This window comes from Hakea prostrata, chromosome 4 (assembly GCF_041222555.1).
Source record: "Hakea prostrata isolate BN-2017 chromosome 4, UWA_Hpros_2, whole genome shotgun sequence".
Taxonomy (NCBI): domain Eukaryota; kingdom Viridiplantae; phylum Streptophyta; class Magnoliopsida; order Proteales; family Proteaceae; genus Hakea; species Hakea prostrata.
Window position 1 is genome coordinate 41,313,672 of NC_142603.1, and position 26,583 is coordinate 41,340,254.

Sequence of the window (26,583 nt, forward strand, 5' to 3'; positions counted from 1 at the left end):
TATCTGGCTTTGGAAGCCAAAGGCCATGCACCCAGGTGCATGGTGCTTGTAGATCAGCTTTCCAAATGCACAATGCTGGCTGTTTGGGCTAACACACCTATTTTCTTTTCTGGATGAATGGTTAACATCCCTTTACTAGTATAAAGGATAAGAACTTCTTTCTAAAAGTCAATTTTCAGCTCACTGGCCAAGTTCAAGAGCACCATCAAGGTAAAAATAAACAAAAATTCTCCAGATAGGGTTTTCTTGTAATTAATATGGAGCTTGGTTTCAATTCTTTAGATTTCAAGGGTTCCATTGTGATTTTTGGTATTCATCAATTAAAATTCCAGCGTTGTTCTTATGAAGATTGTATAACTCCCTACTACTATTGAATTATGGTTGAGATAAATTATTTGCTTGAATTGGGTTTGGGTTTCCTCTTTTCTTACTGCAACTTCAACCCCCCACCCAAAAAAAGAAAAAAACCTTCACACAGGGGCGGAGCCAGGATTAAACATTGGGGGGCCAAATATACCTGGGCCAATGCAGGACCCATCAGTGGGTCCCATCTCATAAAATTTTATTATATTTTAACGTGTGGGGCCTACATTAAAAATTTAGGTAAATTAAGCTGAAATTCTAAGCGAAGATTTCGGAAAATTTCAATGTCTGCTAACTACTCCAATATTTTGTGAGACGTGTGAGAAAAAAGAGAGAGAAGAAATAGGAATAAAAGAGGAGATTCATGTGAGAATAAATAGGAATGAAAATATGAGAGAGAATATAAGGAGAAATTCATGGATCGTGAGTTAGTTTTTAATTAGAATTTAACCATTTATTCCTTAAAACTAAGGGTTTAACGATAACCATTTAATTATGATTAAGAATGACATTTGTACCCATCATCTATATCTTCAATTTTTATTTATAATTTTTGGAGGGGGTCAAATAGTGGTATTTCACATGTAAAGTGAGAAAAATTAGGAAAATATGTAGGCAATTTTCAAAAATCCGGGGGAACATGGCCCCCTTCGGTGCCTACGTGGCTCTGCCGCTGCCTTCACAGTTCTATACTCTCTCCCGAAGTCTTTTCTTCCTCCTCTTCTTGTTATGGCCTACTCGCAACGCCGGCAGTGTTCCTATCAACGTTTGCTTTGGTTTGCCAACCTCAGTTTTTATAAACCGGTGTTCGACATGCGTCGCACATCTGGCTGTGGTGGGTGAGTCTCCCAGCGGGGTTTTTTGCATCCACAAGGATTCGATACCGGAACCTTGCTTAAGCAAACCAAGTTGCTTACCACTTGGACCAACCCCCGTTGGTTTATAGCAGATTTTCTACTAATAAGAGTATACCACTTAATATTACACAATAGACAAGACAAGAACAGGATATAACTACTCTGAGTCCATATTGTGTTCCAGGATCCATTATCTTCTCTCTCATTTCTTGTGAGAACTGGTCATAGTTCTTCTTCGTATAGTTGTCAAAGCGTCCACCTAGGAGCGCCTAAGAGGCAAAACGGTTTTTCAACCACTTTATTTTGAACCGCTTAATTGACGCCCAATCTGCAAAAGAACTCCAAGGCCCAAAGTGACATAGAACCTATTTTTGCTCCGGGGGAGCTGCCCTCACACCTGGTCGGCAACAGAATGTGAAACAGAAGCCATACTCAACATCAAGAATCAATGAATCAGTAAATACCTAGGTGAACACTTTTACAACTATGGTTTGATGGGACAAACTTATGTTTGCTTTGTTTTTTTGAATAATTTTTCATAATTATGATTCTTGAATATTTAGTTTTTTGGATGAACATGACTATTAAATATTTGTTTAGCTTAATATAGAAAATAGTTGTATTCAAAAGTAGTTTAAAAATAGTTATATTAATAAATTTTGACCCAACCGCTTTGCTGCCTAATTGCTTAGGCGGGCCCCAATTGTTTTGGTCGCCTTACGGCTTTGACAACTATGCTTCTTTGCCCTTTTCTTCCTCCCATCAATCCCCCTTCCACTTTCTCTCTTTCCCTGTTTTCTCATCCCTGTGACTCTTTGTCCAGTATTTTGTGGACAGCAGCAAGTACTGGCTCAAGGTAATCTATAACTGCTCCAGTTTCAAAAAGACCTCATCTACATCACATTGTTGCTCGCATCCAAAAATTTTCTCCTCACATTTTAAATCCTGATATTAATTACAGAAAATTCTACCTAATATAGAATTGTTTGTGTGCCATTGTGACCCTGGCAATTGGTGAACCAAAATTTCTTGTCAGTCTCTATCATGTTATGTTACTTGGTTTCAATTGATACTCCTGGATGTCGCCTTTCTTCGATCTACAATCTCTGCTATTTTTTCCCTCTGATAAGATTAGAAACCGTTAAATCCGTTAATTACAGCTGAACAACCCCGTCAATCGAACCACCTTGCTATTATTCTGCCCATTACTTTGACTGTCAAATGCATGAGTCTGCCTTATAATATATAGTTCCAAGGGTATCAATCGGTTGGTTCGGCCTAATTTTAGTCCGGCTGAATCAGTTCTATATGGAGCTGAATGGGTTAATTCTGAAAGCAAAGAACAAAAAAGGGTCGGCTTCATTTTCAATTCGGATGGTAACCCATGTCTGTATGTTCCTATCCGCTCTGATATAGTATGATTCTTAGATGATTTCACAATACAACAATCCGAAATCAATTCAATTATGCATGGGTTTGGTTCAATTTAAGTTTTTGGTTGATTTGATCTGGTTCACCGGTTTAATATTAGGGTTCACACCCCATTATACTTTCTTAAACTTTGCTTAAATCTTGCATATGGTGGTTTATGATATATAAGGAAGGCATTTGGTATATGAAGAATGGACCAAAACACAAATGGGTCCTTCATTTATACTCTTTCCAACTCATTAGAATCCGTTTGTTGTCTCAGTAGAAACACAGTTTTGGTTCCTTTAGCTCTCTTTGAATAAAAAGTGGTTAATGTGACAAAAAGTTGTACATTCAAAGAATAGAACAAATGTGGCAAAATCTTTCTTTCTAGGTTTGGAAAGAAAACAAGTCTTCCAATTTGGGCACAAATTTTCCTTAACAAGTTTAATACTGAAATCTTAACAACAGTCTTTTCCTAATTGATTGGGTTGGATGAAAATCCATATTTTTTGCACGCAATCAGCCGAGGAGATCATAGGATTATATTATTCTCACATCCCTTCACCATATGTTTAGGAGAGTGGCCTACCTCTAGTCTATTTGTTCAGAGATAGACTTTCCTCATAAATGTGTGGTGGAGGAATGTGAAGGGAGCACAATCCTCCACCCATATATCCGGACTCAATGTATTTCACCTTGTAGAGAATAATGGTCATATCACATGCCTTCATATCTGGACACAACAACATTGCGCACCACATGCACCCAAGTAGGATTCTTTCTTCAATTAGTTAATTACAAATCTCCTTATCACTTACAAAACTAAACTCCAAGTTCAAGAAATTAGTCTTACTTGGCTAAAAATCCTAAACCTGAAAAATCTCTTTGAAATTTATGAGTATGTAATGATTTATAAGTATGGGTTCATTATTGTATTATATCTTGATCTACTCATGGTACAAAATTCGGTCGGAATGTGTGAAATATCGGTCAAAATTTTGCATTTTGGAAAATGCGAAACGAAACTCATGGGGACCGAAAAAAAGTCCTCAGTTTCGATCAAAAATGTCGAAATTTCGTCGAAACTTGTCAAAATCTCGAAACTTGGTTCAACCCAGTTGGACCAGCTGGTTCATGAGAAAAAAAATTCTCAAATTTAGTGAGAAACTTGGGAAATTTCGTTAGAAACTTGGGAAATTTTGTGAAAACTTGGGACTTTTTCTTGTAAATTTTGTAGCTTTCCCAAATTTTCAATTTTTTATTTATTTATTTCATGTTTCCCCAAATACCACGACAAATGCCCCCTCCATCAAGACTTCCCTATCCAAAGTGTGTGTTCCTTTAGATTGGTTATCTTAAGCATTTTGATGACCAGACTTATAAAGTTACAGTTGTCGATTACTTTGACAACCATAGGCATAAAATGTCATGGGATGTCTATGTTCGTTGGTTGGAGGAGAGGATGTTACAGGCATAGTACTACATAGTTCACAGGATGAATCCACTCTTGGTACTCCTCTTAGCACTAAGTTGTATTTTCCTTTTATTGTCAACTACTTTGAAGTTAGAAATTATATATTGAATGTTATGTGCTTAAGTAATTAAGTTTATAATGTACTCGGACAACTCTATATTAATGTTATGTACATTGAATGACATATCTATATTGATTTTTTTAGCAAAATACAACAAATGTGTTCTTTATACTTCTAATTAGCTTAAATACAGAATCACATCCCAAAATACTCTCTAAAACCTGTCAAAACTTGTATGGAAAATTCCTCAATTTCCTCGAAAATTTCCCAAGTTTCCACATAAATTTTCCATTTTCACCCGGTCAAAACTTGAGTTTCCCTCAATTTTTTTACCATGAATCTACTTATTCCATTTGTTCAGCATCAGTTGTGCCGTGGCAAGAATTTTTTCTTTCCCACAGTTTTAGGTTGAAGCCAAGCCATCATAACAGCCTCTCAACAAAAACTGTTTGAGTGACAAGGCTGTGCAAGAAAATTGTTGTCAAAGCATGAGCGGGTGAAATCCTAGGCTAGAAAATCCATTTCTAAAGAGTTCACAGAAGTCCTTTTATTATTGCATTAGAAAAGTTAAACACACTAAAATAACAAAACAAAACCTAATCTTATCATAAATAAATGAGCCAGCTAAATAGATCCTTGTGCTCCAGCCATTCCCTGGCTCTTGTAATTCCTTCAATTTGAATCAAATAACTTCAAACTAGAGCATCCAAACTTCTCCATTGAACTTGACGTACCTCATTGTATATGATATTTTTTTTTCTCAACGATAAAGTAATAAGAGGACATTCTCAAGATAATATAGCTGCAAAATAAAAAGCTTCAGTGATCATCTGAACATGAGTAAATATTATTGCATCATTATTGCATCATTAGAATAACTAAGCACTAAACATTTTTTCTATTGGAGCATAATTTGTTTATCCACTATTTATTATGTTGTTTCGTAGGTTAAAATGCGTATTAATATTCTAAAAGATTACTTTCGAATCAATTTGATATTGACACAGCACTAGTGTTACTACTATGCGAGTTTAAACAATCAAGAATGGTCTCAAGGGATCAATGCGACTTACCTGCCAAATGAACATGTAAAAAGAGAATGCTGCTGAGTTGTTTGTTACATCAACAGATCTAGAACGAAACCATAGAGCTAAAGCAAGGAAACAATGTCCCGCTACCTATATACAACAAAACGTCACATTGGATTACAAAAGAATTTGAATGAATACGTCTTAAAACACACATGTTACACTAAAAAACAAGATCACAAACATGTTGTGTTACATAGGAGGAAGTTATTTACCATGGCAGACTTGCTAAATAAATTAGAAGCAGAAAAAGCTCCTACTATAATACCAATTGCATATTCTACTAGAAGAACATTCATGCCAACGAAAAATGCCTGTTCAAACGAATGGCAAACATGTTAGATTGATATTTTATTGTCATATATATTCAGTAGTACAAGGGGAAAAGTTAGTTCCCTAGAACAAACATGAGAAAAATAATACAGAAAAATACGAAATAATAAAGTAGATAATTAAAAAAAGAATCTTTGATTGATACAGTTGTGTAAAGTTGATATTGTATCTAGTTATGATAACCAACCTTAAAATATAAAAATAAAAATTTAAAAAGTAAAAAACATAACAAACAAAAACTATTTAGTGAAAAAATAACAAATACAATACACACTATTTGACATTTATGTCTTCCTTTTCTCAAAGACAACAAATTTTTCCTATAATTATTAGATGGAGTTACGGAAGATGACACATCAATGGTCTCTGTTTTCAGATACTTATCCAAACTAATCTTCAATAATCTGATATCCTTGTCAAATTCAGGCATATTTCTTAGACAAATACAACTGTTTGGCTGTAACCTCTTCCTTGCAAAATAAATATCACATCTTTCATCTTCTTAAAAACACAAAGTAATGCAAGTCAAGCAAATTTATGTTCTGGCTCCTAATTTTTACCACATGCCATTGCCAGCTGAGTAAATTCAATCTTTTAAATGGGAATAAAACACCATGGTATTCAATATGTTTTCTCTAAATAGTATTATCCACCATGTTGTTCCTTTATTTATTTATTTATTTTTTTGCATCTATAATTTTTGAGAATTAGTGTTCGTTAACCATTTTTAATAAGGCAAAGACTTGGCATGAATTTAAACACCACTGAGGATCAGATGGTAGTGTAACGCTAATTGAAATTTGAGGCAGTAATAATGGATTTTTTTCTTAAAATAGATAAAGGTATACTAAATGCATATTTAATAATAAAAATGATAATAATACTAAAAATAAAAAATTACTGTTGCCCCCCTTTACTGTAGCTAACTTACACATGGAACCCTACATTTACCAAAATTACTATTGCCCCTCACTTCAAACGTTGTCAAGTACCTGTAAGATGTTAGGGTGCAGTATCCATTTACCTTCATTAATAGTGCTAATTCAGAAAGTTTATATATGGGAGAAGAGTCAGATTCCACAGGATCCTATACTGTTGTTCATAAGCCTGTCTGAGGGTGCACAAACCTAACTTTGCCATCTAAAGTTCAAGGCGAATCTTGGAGAATGGGGTCATGGCTATAGATGGAGATGGTTTAGGGCTCAATGAGAGGAAGAAGACAACGGATTTCTGTAAAATCGAATTCGATGAAGTCTCTTTGGCCTATTACTTGTACCTTAACTTCAGGGGTAAGGTAGTAAGAACCACATCTCAGGCTTACTTTGGGTGTTTTGAAAAGAAATGAAAAGATGCCAGGTTATGGATTAATGAAGGTCCTTATCAGTAGGTGAGCAATAGTAAAAGTAGACAAAGTACATTAGTAATTTCAAAAAGTAGAGGGGATAATGTATTTAACTATTGTACAGGAAGCAATGATAATTTTGCCTGGACATGCCCATAACAATCATTATAACAGTAATGGATAACATAATTAAGGCACCAATGAATTTTGTTTCATGATGGACATCAACCCCAATTTATGCTTGGATGCAGTTTTACATATAGTGTTTTGCACGTTTTCTTCCTCAGGTTTCTGTTGCCAGTGTGAAATCACATACCTCTCTTTGTTTGATAAGTGAATCCTTCCAATCTCACATCCTGAATTAGATACAGCACCAATTTAGGATATTTTTCCTAAGAATAGGCCTGGGTTGGCTCATACAGGTATTAGGCCTTCATTCCAATGTTTGCTAATGTAATATGCCAACTCAATGGACCTAAAAACATGGGATAGTTAGTGTCAACCTTGGTAAACAAAATTTTCTTCGAAAAGTCAAGCCAAATCCTATTGTGGATTTAGATTTAGATTCAGCCTTCAAGAAGGCATTCTAGATCCTCTACAAGCATCCAGAAGGCCCCTCCATGGTAATCTTCAGACCTACAACCCATCCCCTTTTGCGCTTTTATTTTCATTTTCTTGAATATTTTGGACCCCGAAACAAGAAAATCCATAGCTTCCAAATTGTTGTTCCATTGGCTTAAAATGAAGGTGTTGTCATTGTTGGCAACTTAAGTGGGTTTTGATATGGTACAACAACACACAAAAAGGAATGAAGGTGTTGTCATTGTTGGCAACTTAAGTGGGCTTTGATATGGTACAGCAACACACAAAAAGGAAGGTTCCTTTTGCAATCATTTTATATGAAAAAAAGGGAAGAGAAGATTGCTGCAACATTTTTTGGAAAGTAGATTTGAGAGAAAGAAGAGAAGATTGCTGCAACGTTTTTGGGAAGTAGATTTGAGAGAAAGAAGAGAAGATTGCTGCAACATTTTTGGAAAGTAGATTTGAGAGAATGAAGAGAAGATATTGCTGAAGTGATTTGAATCATTCTTCCTCCACATCTTCTATTATTCTGAAATTAAAAAAAAAAAAAAAAAAAGAAGAAGAAGCTGCTGCTGATTTAAGATATGTGTTTTTTTTTTTAACAAGAAGATGCTCTGCTGCTGCTTGAAGATCTACATTTTTAAATAAAGAGATGCTGATGTGTTTTTGAACAAGAAGAAGCTGTCGTTGAAGGTTTGCATTTTGAACAAAAAGAAGCTGCTGCTGCTGCTATTGAAAATCTGCATATTCAACAAGAAGAAGATGCTACAGGAAAGTCTTTTGTTTTGCTAAATAAGAAAGAAAGTGAAAGAGAAGGAAGAAGAAGCAACAGGTATTTGAAGAATAATTTTTCAAAGAAACTAGCATTTATTGTCGAGTTCTTAAAAAAAAAACAGAACGTGAGAAAGAAAGAAGTGAAAGAAAAACACAGAAGAAAAAAAAGTTGTTGCTGCTTGTTTTTTTAAAAAGAAGAAAAGAAGGGGAAATGGTTGTTGTTACCTGCTTTCAAGAGAAATAAAGGGCTGCTATTAGCCTGTTTGAAAAAGTGCAGCAAGGGTGTACATGAAACAGAGAACAGAGGTGCAGCAAGTTTTTTCGAAAGAGAAAGATTGAAAAGAAAAAGAAGAATTGGAGAAAAAGAAAAAAAACAAGTATTGTTACCATGCATCTTATACAAGTGAGGTAACCCGTATTCACAAGTTCTTGTCTATTATTTTCTAGGCTATGTTAACTGATGAAAGACCTAGATCATGAATGTAATTTGGGGAACATGAATTATTGTTTTACATTGTAACCTAGCAAGTTGGAGCCTGTCTAAGGGGTTGGGGTTGGTGCTCTTGTCTGAATTGTATTTTAGACTAAAGTAGGGATTGGTGTTCTTGGACTGTTGTAGCAGTCAAAATATTTAGGAGTGTATTGAGTAATATATGAAACACTAGGTAGGGTAATACTCCGTGGACATAGGCAATTTGGCCGAACCACGTAAACTCTAGTGCATTGTGTCTTTGGTTTAATTTTACTTTTTTTGCACACAATGGAGTGCCTTGATTGCAGAGTGGTGGTACACTTTCTAGTAGAACCAGCCACATTGTGGTGAGTGGTGGACGTGTCCTTGTGCAGTTGATAGCTACGAGAATGTTCTAATCAATCTTGTTTTGAGATTAAAGAAGCTTCACATCGAAGCGAATTTTTGAAGACACTGATTCATCCCCCCTCTCAGTGTCAATCTGGGAATAACACAATTTAACCCTCTAATCAAACCAAACTTGGAGGATACATCCCTAAACTATTATAGCATTACTTCCAAGTTTTAGCGCATTCCAACCATCCCACCCCTATAATCCATTAGGTCTTGATTGGAACCTTGATTCTTGACCTAAAATTCAAGAAATCTCTAACTTGTCAGCTAACCAACCAAATACCTAATTTGAGAACATCTTCCCCGACACAGCCTAAACTCGATCCAAGGTTCATTGAATTCTGATATCCATAAGTCCCCCTGATGTAAATTGTTTCCAGGGGTTCCATAGGGCCTAGGGTTACTTCCCCAAACCCCTCGGCCCCTAATTTGATTCAGAGGTATTTTGGTCAATTTGCAAATTTCGTGGTTTCCTAATTCAAGGTCCATCGAGTCTAGCTAGTTGTCAGGATCTTCGATCTATTTGTATTTTCTTATTCGGATCATTATTTTGTGTTTTATTGAAGAGTTCTTGTCTAGGTGAGATCCCTAGATTGTGTTGGGATCCCCTAGTTTCAAATCTACTCTAGAATCCAAATTGGATCTCTCTAGAATAAGGTACGATAGAGTCCTCATTTATGTGAGAAGTTCTTAGTCAAGTCAGAGTCACAGCTAGAATTAGAGAGTCAGCTTGAAGTCAATTAGGTTTCCTAGTCTGAGTCTTATTTTGTTTCTTAGAGGCTATAAATAAAGCCTCCAACCTTCAAAGTCATGTGATATCAATACTCCAACGTGAAGGGGAGTGTTATGACAAGGAAATATCCCTCCCAATCTAGCGCTAGATTGAGAGGTTTCCTAATCAGGGTAGGACTACTCTTAAAACTCCTATTTTAATTATGGATTTGTTTTCTTATCTTTCCCATTTTATTTTCCATTCAGATTTGTGTTCTGTTCCTACTCTGACTTGGTTTATACCTAAGTTTGTAACTGTAACTTCCCCATTGGGGCTACGAATAAAGCAACTTTGTCAGAGCAATAATCTCTTAATCTACAACATAACCATATGGACACATTAATTCTGCAAAAGGTTCTCCAGATGAGTATCCTTGGAAAGCAAGCAGGATTTTCCACTTACTTTTTCTCTTCCATGGTCAGTGCTGAAAGTTCGTATGCCATTTACTTTATCCCCTTCTGTATCTGGTACATCCTGTCAAATGCCACAAAATGACAATGAATAAAGAATAAAAATTATTTATAATTACTCTCCTCTGATGATGATGATATAATAATAATAATAATAATAATGATAATAACGCAGTGAATATTGGAAGGCAATTTCTATATGAAAGGAAAGACTGGATTTGACCCTGGATTAGAGAGCAATGATGTTAAGTCCTGGAATTTGTCTTGGATTTCTTAAGAGGGAGGACATTTATGTATGTAAACTGAACAAAGAAGAAGGGGGGGGGCGCCCCCCCCCCCCCCCCCCCCCCCCCCCCCCCCCCCCCCCCCCCCCCCCCCCCCCCCCCCCCCCCCCCCCCCCCCCCCCCCCCCCCCCCCCCCCCCCCCCCCCCCTCCCCCCCCCCCCCCCCCCCGATCTAAACCTGCATGGCTGCATAGGCTTTCTTTCTTTTCATTAATCAACAAAATGGATTCAACCATATGCTACGATTTAATTTTTATGTATGAAAAGTTAAAATGACAAGGCACAGTATAATCAATAACTAAATCCCTCAAATAAATTTCTCCCATATTCATAGTATAATAGCAACTTACCTTGAAAATAAAGAAGGCAATAGAGTGCACACATGTTATGACAGTTGCAAGTAACACTGGCTTTGTAATTACAACTGGCCTTCCAAGTAAGTATCTCTGTGGATTTGTTAATAATTATCATTTTAGTTACTCCAACATGGACATCAAAATTTTAGAATAATTGACAGTGGCTAAAAATGTACCTGAGAATGTATGAAGATTGGGATATAAGTGTCCAAAACGCCTATAAACATAAGGCAGACTGGTGAAAGTAAAGGATTTTTTTTCCATCTGAGAAAAGGAAGCTACTTAGAGAAAAAAGAAAGAAAAGAAGTTAGATAAATAAGGAGGAAAGATTTTTTTTTTTAATAAATGAAACAAGTTGTTAGTTATCCAAAACAAAAAAAAAAATTTCAAGACATTAATCTTCCCACACTCATAATCAACTCAAAAAGTTAGACAATGACATCTATTGTTAGAAATACATAAATATGCTTGTAAACACTACTTCTCTCTTATATACGAAAACATGACTATCAAAGAAACTCGGATATGACGAATGGAAAGAACGTTGATTCTTGATGTTCTATTATTCTGACTGGAACTGAGCGATCGGTATTATAATTCAGTTTTGTTTCTTTTCTTTTCCTCCTCTCCATCAAGTGCAACCCAACCTTGTCCTGGCCTTTTAGTTTTCTTCTTCTCTGTTATCGGTGTTCAGTTTTTCCTAGTTCCAGTAAATAGGTATGGCAGTCAATGAAGTTTTGATTTTCATCTTCCGTTTCCTGCTTCTCTTAATATTTTAAATGCTAGTCCTCTAAATCTATAGCTTCGGCCGAGGGTTGTTTCCTCAAACCCTAGGACCCCTAATTCGAACCAGGGGTAGTTTGGTCATTCTAGCAAAATTTGAGTGTCTTAGTTCTGGGTCCCATTGAGCCCAATTTGTTGTCTGGACCATAGATCTATTTTTATCTTATTTTCTAATTAGCATTTGCAAGGTATTTAAGAGTCCTTGTCTCGGTGAGATTCCTAGTTATACTAGGATCCCCTAATTAGATTCCATTTTAATTCTCCTTAATCTTAGGACTTCATATATTAGAGTTCAGATTGTAGTCCTTTAAAGTTAGTTATGGAGATTTCTTATTTGAGTTAAAGTCTTAGTCAAGTAGTAGTTGAGTTAGTTATGGGTAAGCCAGTTAGAGTTCTAATTGGTTTTCCAACTTAGAGTCTTTTTTTATTTCTTTATTTGAGGCTATAAATAAAGCTTTCAAGTAGGGGTGCAAGTGCCCCCCCCCCCCCCCCCCCCGCTTGGGCTAAGGGCCCTGGGCGGGGGGCCAAAAAGCCCGAACTAGGGCCGGGCGGGCGGGAACCCGGCCCCATCCCCCCCCGATTTGCCGATTTGCCCGATTTGGCCCCGATCTTGGCCCTAACCCAGGCCCTGATCCTAGCCCTGATTTTGGCCCTGATCTTGGCCCTGATTTTGGCCCTAATTCGGGCCTTGATCTTGGCCTTGATCCTGGCCCTGATTTTGGCCCTGATTCTGGCCCCTGATCCTGACCCTGATTTGAGTCTAAAGACTCTGGACCCTCCACCCACATGAAGAGGAATTAATTGTAATACATATGAGTGGATACTTGACACGTGTCAAATTTTAGAAACATGATCATGTTTTGTAGAAAATTAATAAAAATAAATTATAACCTCATTACCTATGTAATAAGCATCTATTTGATTTTGGCCCTGATCCTGACCCTAATTTTGGCTCTAATCTTAATATTAATTTGACGATGATCATGTACTACAATACTAGATTTTTACCCTAATCTTCATACTAACATTGATATGAGTCTTGATTTTGACATTTAGTCACTTTGATCATATTAGACTATAAATTCACTTTTTATATTATATTTAAGGTAATTTACTTTTTCAACAAAGTCATTTTTAGTTCAATAAAATATTGATTTTGTTTTTTGCTTAAGGCGAGATAATATATTATAAATAATAAAAACTATTACATAAAGAATTAATATTTAAAAAATCTATACCCCAACTTCTCATCATGAATATCTAACAAATCTATTGTGATATTTCAAAATTTTTTTATTAAAACATATAGCTATGTTTGTAACTAAAACATCATTTTCTTTAACTATGAAAAAAATACATTTTTTTTTTGTTGAATACTAAATTATCGTCGATTTACTTATTAACAAGGTTTTGAATATGAATTTTCTTGTATTGAATAAAGATATCAACTTATTGAACAGTTGTGAATGAAAACATACCTACCTACGGCTTAAATTCTTGACTTTGAAGATAAAACTTTCATTTATCAGATTCTTTTTGAATTTCTGAATCTCTGATGTTTCTAAGTTTACAAAAAGGGTTTGTGTGACATTCTCTATAATTGACTTGACTTTCAAATATGCCTAAACTTAATTACAATTCTTCTCTCTACTTATTATATTTCATGAATAATTTTAACTCTCTCGTTGGAGAAAACCAAAGGAAAAAGAAAAGAGAGAGAGAGAGAGAGAGAGAGAGAGAGAGAGAGAGAGAGAGAGAGAAACTTGGGGGAAAGACAAATTGGAAATGTGGAATGAATTTTGACCATTGTCTTAGAAGTTAGAAATTAATTGAGAATTGAGATAAAACTTTTTCTTTTTCCCTTGAGCTTACATATAATAACCATAATTTTCATCAAATAGCAAATTAAAAAACCCTAGAAATTTGAATTTATCTATCTCTAAAATCTAAATGGGTATAAATAGTTAAATATATATTGAATATAAGTTTTGGATTATTTATTGACATCTTTACTATTTTATTTTCGAGGCGAGTTTGGAATTTAAGAATTTAATTACTTTAATATGTATTTTAATTACTACTGTCTTACATTTGATATTTACGACCAAAGATATGGCCAATTAAAGCAGGGACAAGGCTAATTAGGGCCCCCAATCGGGGCGGGGATAGGGCGGGGACATGGCCAATCAGGGACATGGCCAATCGGGGCCAATCAGGGCAATCGCCAACCCATCCCGACCCGGCCCAATTAGGGCCAATTAGGGCGGGAATGGGGGCTTGATGTAGGGCTAGGCCAGGGACAAAATCATTGGCCCGAACTAGGGCCAAGGCGGGAATGGGCTCAAATTATACCATATAGGGCTGGGCTTGGGATTGTAAAAGCCCGGCCCAGTTGCAGCCCTACTTTCAAGCTCTATAATCATTCAATTGAAATTGATGAATAAAATGTGAGTCCAAAAGCTTTTCTTCTTCAACTTCAAGCAGCAGTTTAACACCACAGCAGCATTAACCATCTCCAAGCAAGTACAACCCCTCTTTCCTCATTCCACTTAGCCCATCCGCAGGCCTCCCCTCACATCCCTGATATAGCAGCCCACCCTCTCCCCTTGAAACTTCATCAAACCTCAACCTTAGCCCCTCCTTTCACACTAGTAGGACTACACCCCTCCCTAGACCATAGTTCTACTCCTAGATGGGTGCCGCTTTGAAATTTTGAGGAAGGCGAACTTCTAATATGGGAGGTACAGATTCAAGAACATCTCCAACTTGTGTTATTGCTTTACTCTCATCCCTGTAATCCATTAAAGCACATTCTTCACCAATCATAACCTTTTCATCAAAGACTTGAGTAAACTCTTAATCTTCCTCTGTCTTAGCTTGGTATTCTTACCAATTGTGAAATCCCCCATGATCCTAACCCGGAAATCCTTATTGTAGGTCCCAAAACCCGAAGTGCGTGTAGAAGGCAAATGTAGGCCATCCAGGTAGAAACCATTGTATTGGAGTCCGAACCAATAAAAGTGGATGGAAATGATATTGAGTTTGGATTCTTGTTAGAGTTTGGAAGGATGTAACTCGGACGTTGACGGAGTTGGTAGATGGATCAAGTACTCCTTGATGACATGTGTAGAAGGTCCTAAAAATTAGGTAAGACCCTCCTGGATATAGAGTAGGAGTTAAGGCAGAGCCATGGGCTTTTGGGCCTTGATTCTATTCCTGGACCAAAAGTTCCAGGGGCTGGCTGGTCAATTGGCCAAGCGAAAAGACTGGTTCTGTGAAAGAAGGGAAATTTTTGAATTTTAGTTTTTGAAGCCTATTTAAGGTGTGTTCGTACTAAAACGTGTCATTATGATCCAAAGTTGTCAGAGAACATCAGAGGTTGTCAGAGAACTCTTCGCTAAGGTGAAGGACTATGTAGAAGTCTTCCGAAAAAGTTTTCAAACAACGATTTACTTTCTTAAAGGTTAGTACTCATCTTCTTTTTTCACTCTCTTCTATGATTGATTTCTCCGTACTGTACAGACCTAGTTGAAGGCTTCTAGTTGCTATATAAACATAATTCTTCTATTCTCTTTACTCTAGAGTGAATCCCCATTCACTCCTACTTATCAGTAAATCTTCTGGATCAATTCGGAGAAGACCTAATCTAGGATTCATTAGGTTTTTGTTTCCGTTGCATTGACTGATGCTTAAATCATGTTTAAACATGTTCTAGTATTATTTTATAATTTTCTAAGTAATTTTGGAGTAGTTTAGAACCCAACCTAGAAGTCTTCTGTCGATCTAAGTCAATTATGTCCGTACTCGTAGGGTGGTTGATTGCCCTAGTTGCCCCGGGGGACTAGCCTTCCCCTGGTCGACTATCCCAGGCGACCACTTTGACCAACCACTCCCTGCATTGTTGGTCTTTTGTTTCTATTTTCAATATTAGACCTCTAAGGTTATTTCTAACCTTTAACCAGGGTGTTATAATAGGACGTTTTGGAAAGTGTGAACATACTCTTTGACCTACTTTTCAAGTTACAAATCAATAGCAAGGTGAGGACGTTCACTTGCATATAATCATTGTTGCTTTTTTATTTTATGTGGAACTTGCATATTAATATACATGCTACTGTTCTAAGGTTTAGGAATGACATTTATATGCTAAAATTAGAAAATATAAATTTATTATTTATGATATTGATGAATGAATTAAACCTGAATATTTGTGAACTTGAATTGGATTTGCGAATTGTGAACATTGCTTTGAACCTTTTTCTTCTTGTGAGAAGTTGTTGTATGTTGTGATTGTGAATTGGGGAATGCTTATTTGGGTGCTCTTGGCTTAGGACATTAGTGGAAGTGGTATGGGACATTGTCTTCTGATTCCCCCAATAGTTTCACAGTTACTATTTGTCATGACTAGAAAGTCTAGAGGAGTTTGGTTAGGTACCCTGTCATATCACACCTAATCGGTGTGGGTATTAATGTCGAGTGACCCGTGGCAGCAATGTGGGGCGGTGGGCGCTCAAGACCAATAACCAACCTGTGAGAGGACACAACCACATTGTGAGGGTCATTCATTAGTAGGGTTGCATATAATAGGCTTGGGCTCATGGGTGCTCAAGACCGGTAACCAACCCATGAGAGGATATGAGAGCTTCCCGCCCATTATATGTGGATGACCAATAGGGTTAAGAGAAGGTGTAGTCCGAGTTGGTTATAGCCATAGGATACAGTGACTCTAGTAGGGGAGGATACTGAACCAAGAGTGTGAGATGCATGAGGAGAGGTATCTGAACCAAGATTGATGCCTTGACCTCTTACTCGGGATCTCAAGACCGGTAACCAACCCGTGAGAGATCAGAGTGACGAGACCTACCCAGAGGAGGCTTGTGTCCTATCTTAATGTGTGTTTACCATATAGAGACTATCATCCATTAGAGTATAGTAGCATTGTTGCATTTTACTTCATATCATGTTGCACCATATGATATATTGATTTTAATTGTGATATTGGTTATATGCATGTGAACTACTTGTTGAGTTCTTTTAAGCACACCCTTCGGGGAAATTTGTTGTTTTAGATGTCTATATAGGTGAAGAAGAGATCTTGAGCTCCGGTTCGGAGATATTTCCCATTGATTAGACATCTAAGGAAGTAATGGGAGATGACAGCGACTCATGGTACGATCCCGGTGCCGGTATGGAGTACTATTGCAGCTTTGATTGACAATGATAGGAGACGCCTTGTTCGTTGTTGGGACTAGCTAGATTACGACCCTAAGTTGTAGGTGTACAAATAGTTGGAGAATAAGGCGAAACATTAGAGGACTAAGGAGTTTTTTATTATACTTTTCTCTCCATATTGTTTAGTTTATTTGACATCACTTCCGTACTCTTATTTGGTTTTGAGATCCTTCTGAGATCCTTGTTACTTGATTTATTTCATAATTAATATATCTAATATTGATTTATGATTTATTCTTGCTCATGATTGGTTTATTGTGTGGAATGGTTTGTGATTATTTGAAACTTGATTTGTTGGGCTGTAGATCACTCTCTCGGGTATTTGGGTGGTTGGATATTAGTTGGGTGGATGTGACACCAATCCCCTTTGGCACTATCTCTGGTAGGAACTTTTTGATTGGTGGAGAGGATTCAACTTCTGGTAGTGGAATTTTGGCCTTGGTGATTTTGGTGGGGCGTTGGTGGTTTTCCTAACTGGGTCAAATTCCTTTGGTGGAGTTAGGCCTTGGTTACTTTCTTGACTAGGTCCTTTAGATTCATAAACCACCAAGTGTTGTGTTTGCTACTGGGATCCTTCTAAGTTTCTTTGAAGGCACTTCTTGCTAATTTAACTTGGTAGCTTCAAGGGCAAGAGTACATTGTTTTTGGCCTTCATGTATGAACTTACATTTATTTTCTCTCCCTGTGATAGATACATCATTGTCGTACAACCAGGGTCTCCCTAAAATAATTTCAGACAACCTCATGGTTAAAATATCACGCAGATTCTGCCTAGAGATAAATTGAGCTTACAAAAATAAAAAAGTAAGATCAATAACTTTTCCGGTCCAGGTTGAGATTTCTACCCTTTAGTCCCTTCGTTACCATATGAGTGAGAAAAGATTGGTCCTTGTGGTGAAATGTCAGACCATGGGTGCTTCTCAAGTGCTCAATCACATAACAACAGTCCTTGCCATGAACCCTGCTATGGTTGTATCGGATGGGAAAATCCATCATGAGCATTAGCCTGCACCATACCAAACTCTTCCGAATAACCATGTAGACTAATAGGAGCTAGAGTCTGTCACTATTGAGAAGGGACATTTTATAAGGTTGGGGATGCCTCATGACTCTTAAACAATCCTTTTAACAAACCCTTTAAACACTAAAATATTGATACTACTGCAACTATCAACAATTACCAAAGCTGTATGTTCAATTAATTTGACTCTGGTGTAGAAGATGCAATTTCTCCTCCAGTCTTCTTCTTTGGTTTTTGCTATAAGGAGCTTTGATAAACATTGAAGGAGAGTCTAGAATCAAAATAGTCTTTCTCATAGTAGTTCTCAACTCCTAATCCTTCTTTGTAGTTTGTTAGAGATAATGAGAAAATATGTATGAGTGAGATAATATGATGTAGTACGACAGGGGGAGTCCCCCTATTGTGGTTTCCTTATTGGTTTGGGTTGGGTCTATGATGCTAGTGGGTTCCTTATTCGACTATGGTTATTACTATCCTAGTCTAAGCGAGTTTCCTATTCTTTAGGTTTATTTAGGAAAGTGTTAACAGTTATATTTGAGTTTGAGTTTCCTTTTGTAATCTTATTTCAGTTTATTACAATATATGCTTAATAGTCGGTAGAAGATACAGTTTCTACCGCCCATCCTTTTCTCCAATAATCCTCTTCTTCTCACTGAAGTTCTCTACTTCTTCCTCACTCTACCTATTAATTGTTACATATCTAGGGATTGTTTATATGGTATAAGAGCCATAATTGCCGGTTTGAGAGTCACTTAGGTTTCTAATTTGAAGAACAAACCAAGTTTAAAAAAGATGTTAAACTATTTATTGAACTAGGGTTCCCATGAAGATTTAACATAAGAAATTTCAGTAGTTCGTTTTCAGTTTTCTGAGCTCCATTTAGAGGTTTTGGTTCCAGCTTTCGTTTCTCTCACAAGGACATAGAAGAGAAGTAGTAGCGAGTGGGGGTAAAAAGAAGAAGAAGGAAGTCGACCTCTCTATGGGGGGGGGGAGGAAGAGAGGAAAAGAGAGAGATGGAAAAGAAAGAAAGAAATCCTGTAATATTTGATTTGGAGATTTGTAGTGGCACTATGCAATATATGCTTCGTTGTGCCTCTTTTGAGGTTTTTGAGGAGTTCTTCTGTGATTTGTCTCTGATCTGGGCTCGTTGAGTGATGTGGATATGTTTCATGGAACTGGGTGAGTAAAGACCAACTAGGTCCAAATTGGCATTGGCCAAGTCCTGGTCGGACCACAGACGAACCAAGACTTGACTTACTCGTTAAGCAAGGAACCCCTGTAGGGTTCAACTAACTTCCAAAGCCTTCAAAGAGATTCATAGTAGAATACGAAATAGTTAGACCTCATTGTTAAGGACTCCGACGAGTTAAGAAGAGTCATGTTCGGACTCAATGACCTAAGCGCAAGAGATACTCAATGAATCCCTAAGAAGTGTGGAGCACTTCCAAAGTTTTAAGTTAGACTCTAAAACCATACAGCCGAGGTAATTTCTTAAGCTATAAATACTCACATCATCATCATTATCAGGTATGCATTCTTAAGTTATTCTCTCTAGCACCGAGAACTACAACTTGCTTTTTTCATCCAAAGCTGTATGCTTCACTAACTTGACCGTCGGAGGCGTTACTTGACCAATCAGGTCGAGCACACTTTTGTAGGTTAGTTTGCTTGCGGTGCCAAGCAAAATTTTGGAGCAACATTGGGAGATCTGTAGTTTTTGAGGTGTTCTTTGCTTGATCTCACTCCTTTTCTTTGTTCGACACTTTAAATCAGAGATTTTTTTGTAGCGATCTATATGAGATCTACGATCTGGTTGTAAGATTTGGATTTGCTTTGAAGGTTGTTCTTGGTCATCTTCTCAGTTGGTGTTTTCTTGATTAAAAATTTTGGAAGAAGAAGAAGAAGAAATATTTTAGCAGAAGGAGACAAATCGGTGGATCATGAAAATTTTTAACAGACTGCAGAAGAATAAGATAAAAGAGTCAGTAGATCTTGAGAATTTCAGCAGAAGAAAAAGAGAAAAGAGTCAGTGAGATTTCTTCACTTACAGTGTGTGACTTTACGGGTTTGCTGGTTCGATCGGTTGGGGGAAGGAGGAGGAGGGGGGGGGGGGGGGGGGGGGTGGTCTTTTTTTGGGGGGGGGGGGGGGGGGGAGGAAGAGGGGGCGGGGGGGGGGGGGGGGGGGGGGGGGGGGGCCCCCCCCGGGGGGGGGGGGGGGGGGGGGGGGGGGCGGCGGGGGGGGGGGCTAAATAACCCCCCCCCCCCCCACTATGTGTAAAAAAAAAAAAAAAAGAAAAAAAAAAAAAAAAGAGGGGGGGGGTAGTTTTTGTTTTGTGTTTTTGTTTTACATCAAAAGTAATTCAATTCAATTAATTGATGGGGAAAAAATTCCTTACCTGAATTCGCTTTCCCTTACTTGAAGTATTCGCAGCGGAAGTCTAGATCCACGTTCTCCACCACCAAAGGTTTACCGGCGAGATTCCACAATCAAGGGAAAGGGAATAATATCCACAACCCAAATGCCGTGGATTAATGGAATGAAGATCAAATACTAGCAAAGAAGAAAATCTAACCTCGATTCTAGAGAGAGGGAGAGAGAGATGGAGCCGCTTTCTCGAGATTCCTCGTGCAATGAATCACTCATTACTTGCTCACTAATGCGGTGGTTACTAAAATATATAACCTATTTTGTAACCGCCCTAATAGTGAGTTTCAATATTGCCCTTGGGCATTTAATTTATTAATCAAATTAATAAATTCCAACAGCTCCCACTTGCACAAGGGCAAGTGTTAATCTTTCAATGTGTCCACACACTTGTATATCCCATATACACATTCAATCTCTCCGCTATGTATCCCGATACATAGACCTCTTGTGTCCTGACACACATGCATATCCCGATATACATATATATTGATCTCTTCACTATGTATCCCATACATAGACCACCCGTGTCCCGACACTAATATCCACAAGTCATACCGGCAAAATGGGTTGTGCGACCGGTGATATACCGCACGCGTGAGCCCCAAACTAGAAACCTTCGAAGGCCGAATGGCACATCACTCATAGAAACAAATCAAATAAGCATTAGTATAACACGTGTCCTAGGTTTATTCAAACTCACCGACTAAAGGTATCTCGATCCCTCCGAGAGATCACCTTCTTGTCCTTAAAATGTTCACTACCGTAACACATACAGTTGGCGCCAAGAAACACTTTTTAGGGTGCAGTTGAATCAAACCTTTCCTTTCGCCCTGACCATCACTACACTTAGGATTGACTCCTTTCCCGGTAGTGCCCCTTTAGGTCGAATCAATCATGACCATAGGTAACACCCCAAAGTAGCCACATCAACCCTTCGTTTCATGATGTCGTCGAAAGTCACTAAGAACACTAATGGACCATAAGGTCCAGGACTCACACAATGAGAGGAGAGGGATCCATCCTCTTATTTCCAATGATCGCTAAGCACACATAGTATGATATATTGCTATGGTGGAGCATTCTATATACAATAGAACGTATGTCCATCTCAACACCATACAGGTCTTAGTCCAGTCGCAACCCCTTGCGCCTAACCCAGTTACTTTATTGTCGCCACCCTAGCGCCACATAAGTACTCGCACTGCTCCTATAGGCAACATGAATAGTGGGAACATTCATGTCGATTCTCTTCACAATAGAGAAACTCATCTTGATTCCAAATCAAGGCGACATCATGATTATGAATTGACCTACACAAAGTCATTCACAATCCGTCTCATCTCTCGTCGCCTCCAAGGCGCCAGAGGCGAATGCTCGTGTGAGTGAGCCATTCTCTTGCCTATTGACATATGTTGTTTTATGCTAGAAGAAACACAATCACACGAAAGTGAATAATAAAAATGCTGGAATGAACTCATATTATTCATTAATAAGAAAGTCTCAAGACAAAAATAAGTCACAATCTACGCAAGCCCAAGGATTTTACATGAGAAATAAAAACATCCTTGGCTATAGGTTTGGTAAGAGGGTCAGCTACCATCAAACTAGTAGATATGTGCTTAAGTACAACTTTCTTTCTTGATGTAATGTCTCTAACAAAGTGATATCTCAATTGTATATGTTTGGTCTTCCCATGATACTTGGGGTCCTTGACATAGCTAAGAGCTGCCGTACTATCACAAGAGACAAGGGCAGCCTCTTTGGATGTCATCACAATCCCAGATGTCGAAGGAATCTCCTCAACCAAACAGCCTCTTGAACCGCAGCGGAGCATGCCACATACTCGCTTCCATGGTCGAGAGGGATATACAAGCTCGCTTCTTGCTACACCACGAAATGGCCCCGCCATTCAGCAAGAAAGCATATCCGAGGTTGATTTGCGCTCATTGATGTCTCCAGCCCAGCGGCATCACTATAGCCAACTAACCGCAAATCCGATCCTTGGTAACACAACATGTAGTTACTCGTTCCTCCGAGATATCTCAATATCCTCTTGATCGTTTCGGTGCTCTATGCCCGGGTTTGATTGGTATCGACTAACCAAACCCACCGCATAACAAATATCCGGCCTAGTACACATCATAGCGTACATAAGGCTACCCACCGCACCGGAATATGGAACTCTTTCCATCTTGGTTTTCTCCTCTGGAGTCTTAGGACCCATATCAAGGCTCAAATGCAAACCCTTCTCCACCGGAGTATCAATTGGTTTGCAGTTGTGCATCTGGTATCTCGTCAAGACATTGTCAATATAGGTCTCTTGAGATAAACCCAAGAATCTCTTTTGCCTATTTTCGACAATCTTGACACCAAGCACATAGCTTGCTTCACCCATGTCCTTCATATCAAATACGGAGGACAACCATTTCTTAATGGTTTCCAATAGCTCCTTGCTATTGCTAGCCATAAGTATGTCATCCACGTACTGTGTCGAATGACATAATTATTATCGATCTCTTGGTGTAAACACGTTGGTCTTCCTCAAGCATGGAAAACCATTTTCCATCATAGCTTGGTGGAAGCGACATTCCACCTGTCTAGATGCTTGCTTTAAGCCATATATGGACTTCTTAAGCTTGCACACTTTGCGCTCAAGTCCATGTGCTTCAAAGCCTTGAGGTTGATCCATATAGATCTCTTCCTCAAGTTCTCCATTGAGAAAAGCAGTTTTACATCCATCCGATAAAGCTCCAAGTCCAACCGAGCAACAATGGCTAGTATGAGGCGAATTGAGGCAAACCTAACCACGGGGAAAAAGTTTCCTCATAATCAACGCCCTCTCGTTGGGTGTAGCCCTTAGCCACTAAACGAGCCTTGAATCTCTCAATAGATCCATCCGCCTTTCTTTTGATCTTGAGAACCCACTTGTTCCCAATCGCCTGTCGGCTCGGCGGCAAGTCAACCAAGTCCCAGACATGATTAACTTTCATCGACTCCAACTCTTCCTTTATTGCTTTTAACCATTCCTTTGAGCTTGACCCCGCAAGAGCTTCCCGCACGCTCTTTGGTTCATGCTCATCGACTGAAATCATCTCACGCCGATCTCTTCAGAGTTACCATGTAGGCTTCATCCTCTATGTCGAAACGTCGACGAGGAACTAGCCCGCGCCTACTACGGCGCAAGTGCATGTCGATTGCTCACCGTCTAAGGTAGCTATCACATCCGCACTCCCACTCCCACTAGGATCTTCCGGATGAACCCCTGTGTTCATTATCCGAGAATCTGAATCCCCGGAGTGACAAGACCACTATCTTGTATCTCAAAGAATTTCGATGATTCTTTGTTAACTCCCGAAAGAGATGGAAAATCATTCTCCAAGAATGTTGCATCCCTAGACTCAAGTTCCGTTCTCCTCTCACTCTCATCTAGTCCAATGAAGACATGGCCCTTTGAGGGTTCGTAATATCTCACAAAGATACACTTTCTTCCTCCGGGTCCAAGCTTTCCATATTGGTGAGAAGTAGAGTGAACATATGCCGCACATCCCCATGCGCGCAAGTAACTCAAATCTAGCTTCCTTCCGGTCCACAACTCATATGGTGTGGAAGGAACCGATTTGGTTGGAACTCGTTGAGGATATAGGCCGCAGTCAAGCAAAGCATCTCCCCAATAAGAGATGGGTAGATTTGCCTGCGCCATCATGGATCTCACCATGTCTAGCAAGGTTCTATTCCTCCTCTCAAAGAACCCCATTTTGCTGTGGAGTCCCCGGAATGTGAGTTGTCTAGATATCCCCTTTTCATCACATAACCCTTTGAACATATCGGAGAGATACTCTCTACCTCTATCCGTTCTAAGAGTTTTAATCATTTTATCTAATCGATTCTCAACCAAGCTCATGAATTTCTTAAAACATTCAGAGCTTCCGACTTATGAGAAATTAGATAAATGTGACCATACCTTGTATAGTCATCTATGAATGTGATGAAATATGACTGTCCTTTTCTAGTATGCACATTCATGGGTCCACACACATCCGAATGGATAAGTTCTAAAGGAAGAGAGGCTCTCAAAGCCTTTTTAAATGGTTTTCTAGTTGCTTTTCCCGCTAGACATGACTCACGAGTTGGCAAATCAGATAGTGAACCTTGGCCTAAGAGACCTTCTCTTGCCAACCTGTTCATCCTATCTAAGCCAATATGTCCTAGTCTAGCATGCCACAAATTAGAATCAATACACACAGATTTTGGCAAACAAAAACATTACTAGAATTAAATGAATAATCAATTGTATCCAATACAATGAAACCATTATCAAGAAAACCATAACCATAAACCGTATCACCCAGATACAAAACCAAAGAATTGTTTTCAAATACAATTCTAAAACCATGTCTTAAAAGATAAACAATGAAACAAGATTTCGCCGAATGTCCTGGAGCATACAACACATCATGGAGTAACACGTCCGGCCACCTCGCAAAACTAATTTGCATGTGCCTATGCCATGAACCTCCACGCTTGAGCTGTTCCCCATCGTTATCCTTTTGCTTCCTCTTGGAATACGACGGTATTCCACGAAGCTCGAGCGTTCCCTTGTTATGTGTTTCGTGCACCCGAATCAACAATCCACAAAGGATTTAGTTCACAAGCATAGTAGAACTTGTTACATAACAAGATGAGGTATAACACACAAGACATACCTCTTGCTCAGGCAATCACGAGCAAAATGACCAAGCTTTCGGCACTTGAAGCAAATCAAAGCTGATTTCTTCTTGCCGCACTAGTCCCCCTTGAACGCTTGGGCCCACTCTTGTTTTTGTTCCCACCCCGGTTACTTTGCTTGGACCGCCGAGGTTGAGCTTTCTCTCTCTTGCGCTTGAAGCCCGCACTCTTACTAGTGCTAGCTTCAGCAAAGCAAACACATCAGTTTGAGGGGTATCGGCCAACATCCGATCCTCATCAAGCTCAAGGTGCTTGGCAGCTTGATCGAAAGTCTTGACCTCATCAGCATGAGTCAAGAAGATCTTCATATGCTCCCAAGTCTTTGGCAATGACCCGATGATGCGGAGACTTGCTCCTCATCGCCTTCGGCGCCCACATGCGCTCAACTCACTAATCATGTTAGACATGATGGTTATATGCCGCCTCATGGTGTGACCCCGGCGCATCTTATAACCGTCAAAAGTGAGTCCGAGCTGGCGGCCTCTTGTGGTGGAAGTCCCTCCATACCGGAACTTCACAGCCTCCCACAAAGACTTTGCAGTCCTATGCTTCTCATAACGAAGCATCAGGTCATCCCTCATGGAGCTCGTGGATTGTAATCTTGGCTACCCGGTCTTTCCTCTTCCAAGCATTGTATATATCAAGGTCCCCGATGATGTGCAGTGGTACCTTCCTCGGTGGGTTCATGGTCTGGTTTATGGTCTCTAGCATATCCCGCTCTTCCAGAGATATTGCACCTTTCGGTGCCGAGGTCATAATTCCTCTCATTCAGCTTATCTCCTTTAGTGAGGTCAGCAACAATGCTCTTGGTAGCAGCCATTTTTCTAGAGATATTACATACAAGAATGAGTTCAATAAATCTAGCATAAAATACAACTCATGCAACAAAAATCACACTAGCATAGTCAACCTATGGGATAAGCACTTAAACCAAAAGAGATGCTAAAAAAACATTCAATCAAATTCTCATGCAAACCCACATAGACTTATACACTAACTTCATCCGTGCAAGAAACATGATTGATAGACCCATAAATAAAAAAAATAGTTTTATCAAAATAAAACATGCAATCATGTTAAAGCTATGAGGTGGTTCACACGAACACTTCTACCTCATTAGCTCCCACTAGGCCCCATTAGGCCCTTAATGCTCAAACATCACATAGATTGTGAGCCATAGATGTCCAATAAATAGAAACACATTCAAAATTGGACAAAAAATCAGACGGATTCGAGACGGATCACCGTCCGACAATCCGTCCAACAGATTCTAAGACGGCTCTCCATCCGGAATCCATCAGCCCGGACGGATGCCGCTCACCGACGGACATCCTCGGCATTCGTGACCAGACGGATCCCGAGACGGCGCACCGTCCGAGAGTCCGTCGCGTGACCAAACGGATTCGAGATGGCGCACCATC

At 38.9% G+C, this 26,583-nt stretch overlaps 1 protein-coding gene across 1 annotated transcript in view; it reads right to left on the minus strand.

Moving 5' to 3' along the window:
• Nucleotides 1-4,632: 4,632 nt before the first annotated feature.
• The window catches only part of LOC149018907 (homogentisate phytyltransferase 1, chloroplastic-like), a 31,474-nt gene continuing 9,523 nt past the window's right edge, over nucleotides 4,633-26,583 (minus strand). Inside the window, exons 7-12 of the mRNA XM_089154447.1 lie at nucleotides 11,150-11,251; nucleotides 10,968-11,063; nucleotides 10,327-10,398; nucleotides 5,472-5,570; nucleotides 5,242-5,346; nucleotides 4,633-4,970 (exon numbers count right to left, since the gene is read on the minus strand). Coding sequence (XP_089010573.1) covers nucleotides 4,929-4,970; nucleotides 5,242-5,346; nucleotides 5,472-5,570; nucleotides 10,327-10,398; nucleotides 10,968-11,063; nucleotides 11,150-11,251 — 516 coding nt within the window. The 3' untranslated portion in view covers nucleotides 4,633-4,928. The remainder of the gene's footprint in view (nucleotides 4,971-5,241; nucleotides 5,347-5,471; nucleotides 5,571-10,326; nucleotides 10,399-10,967; nucleotides 11,064-11,149; nucleotides 11,252-26,583) is intronic.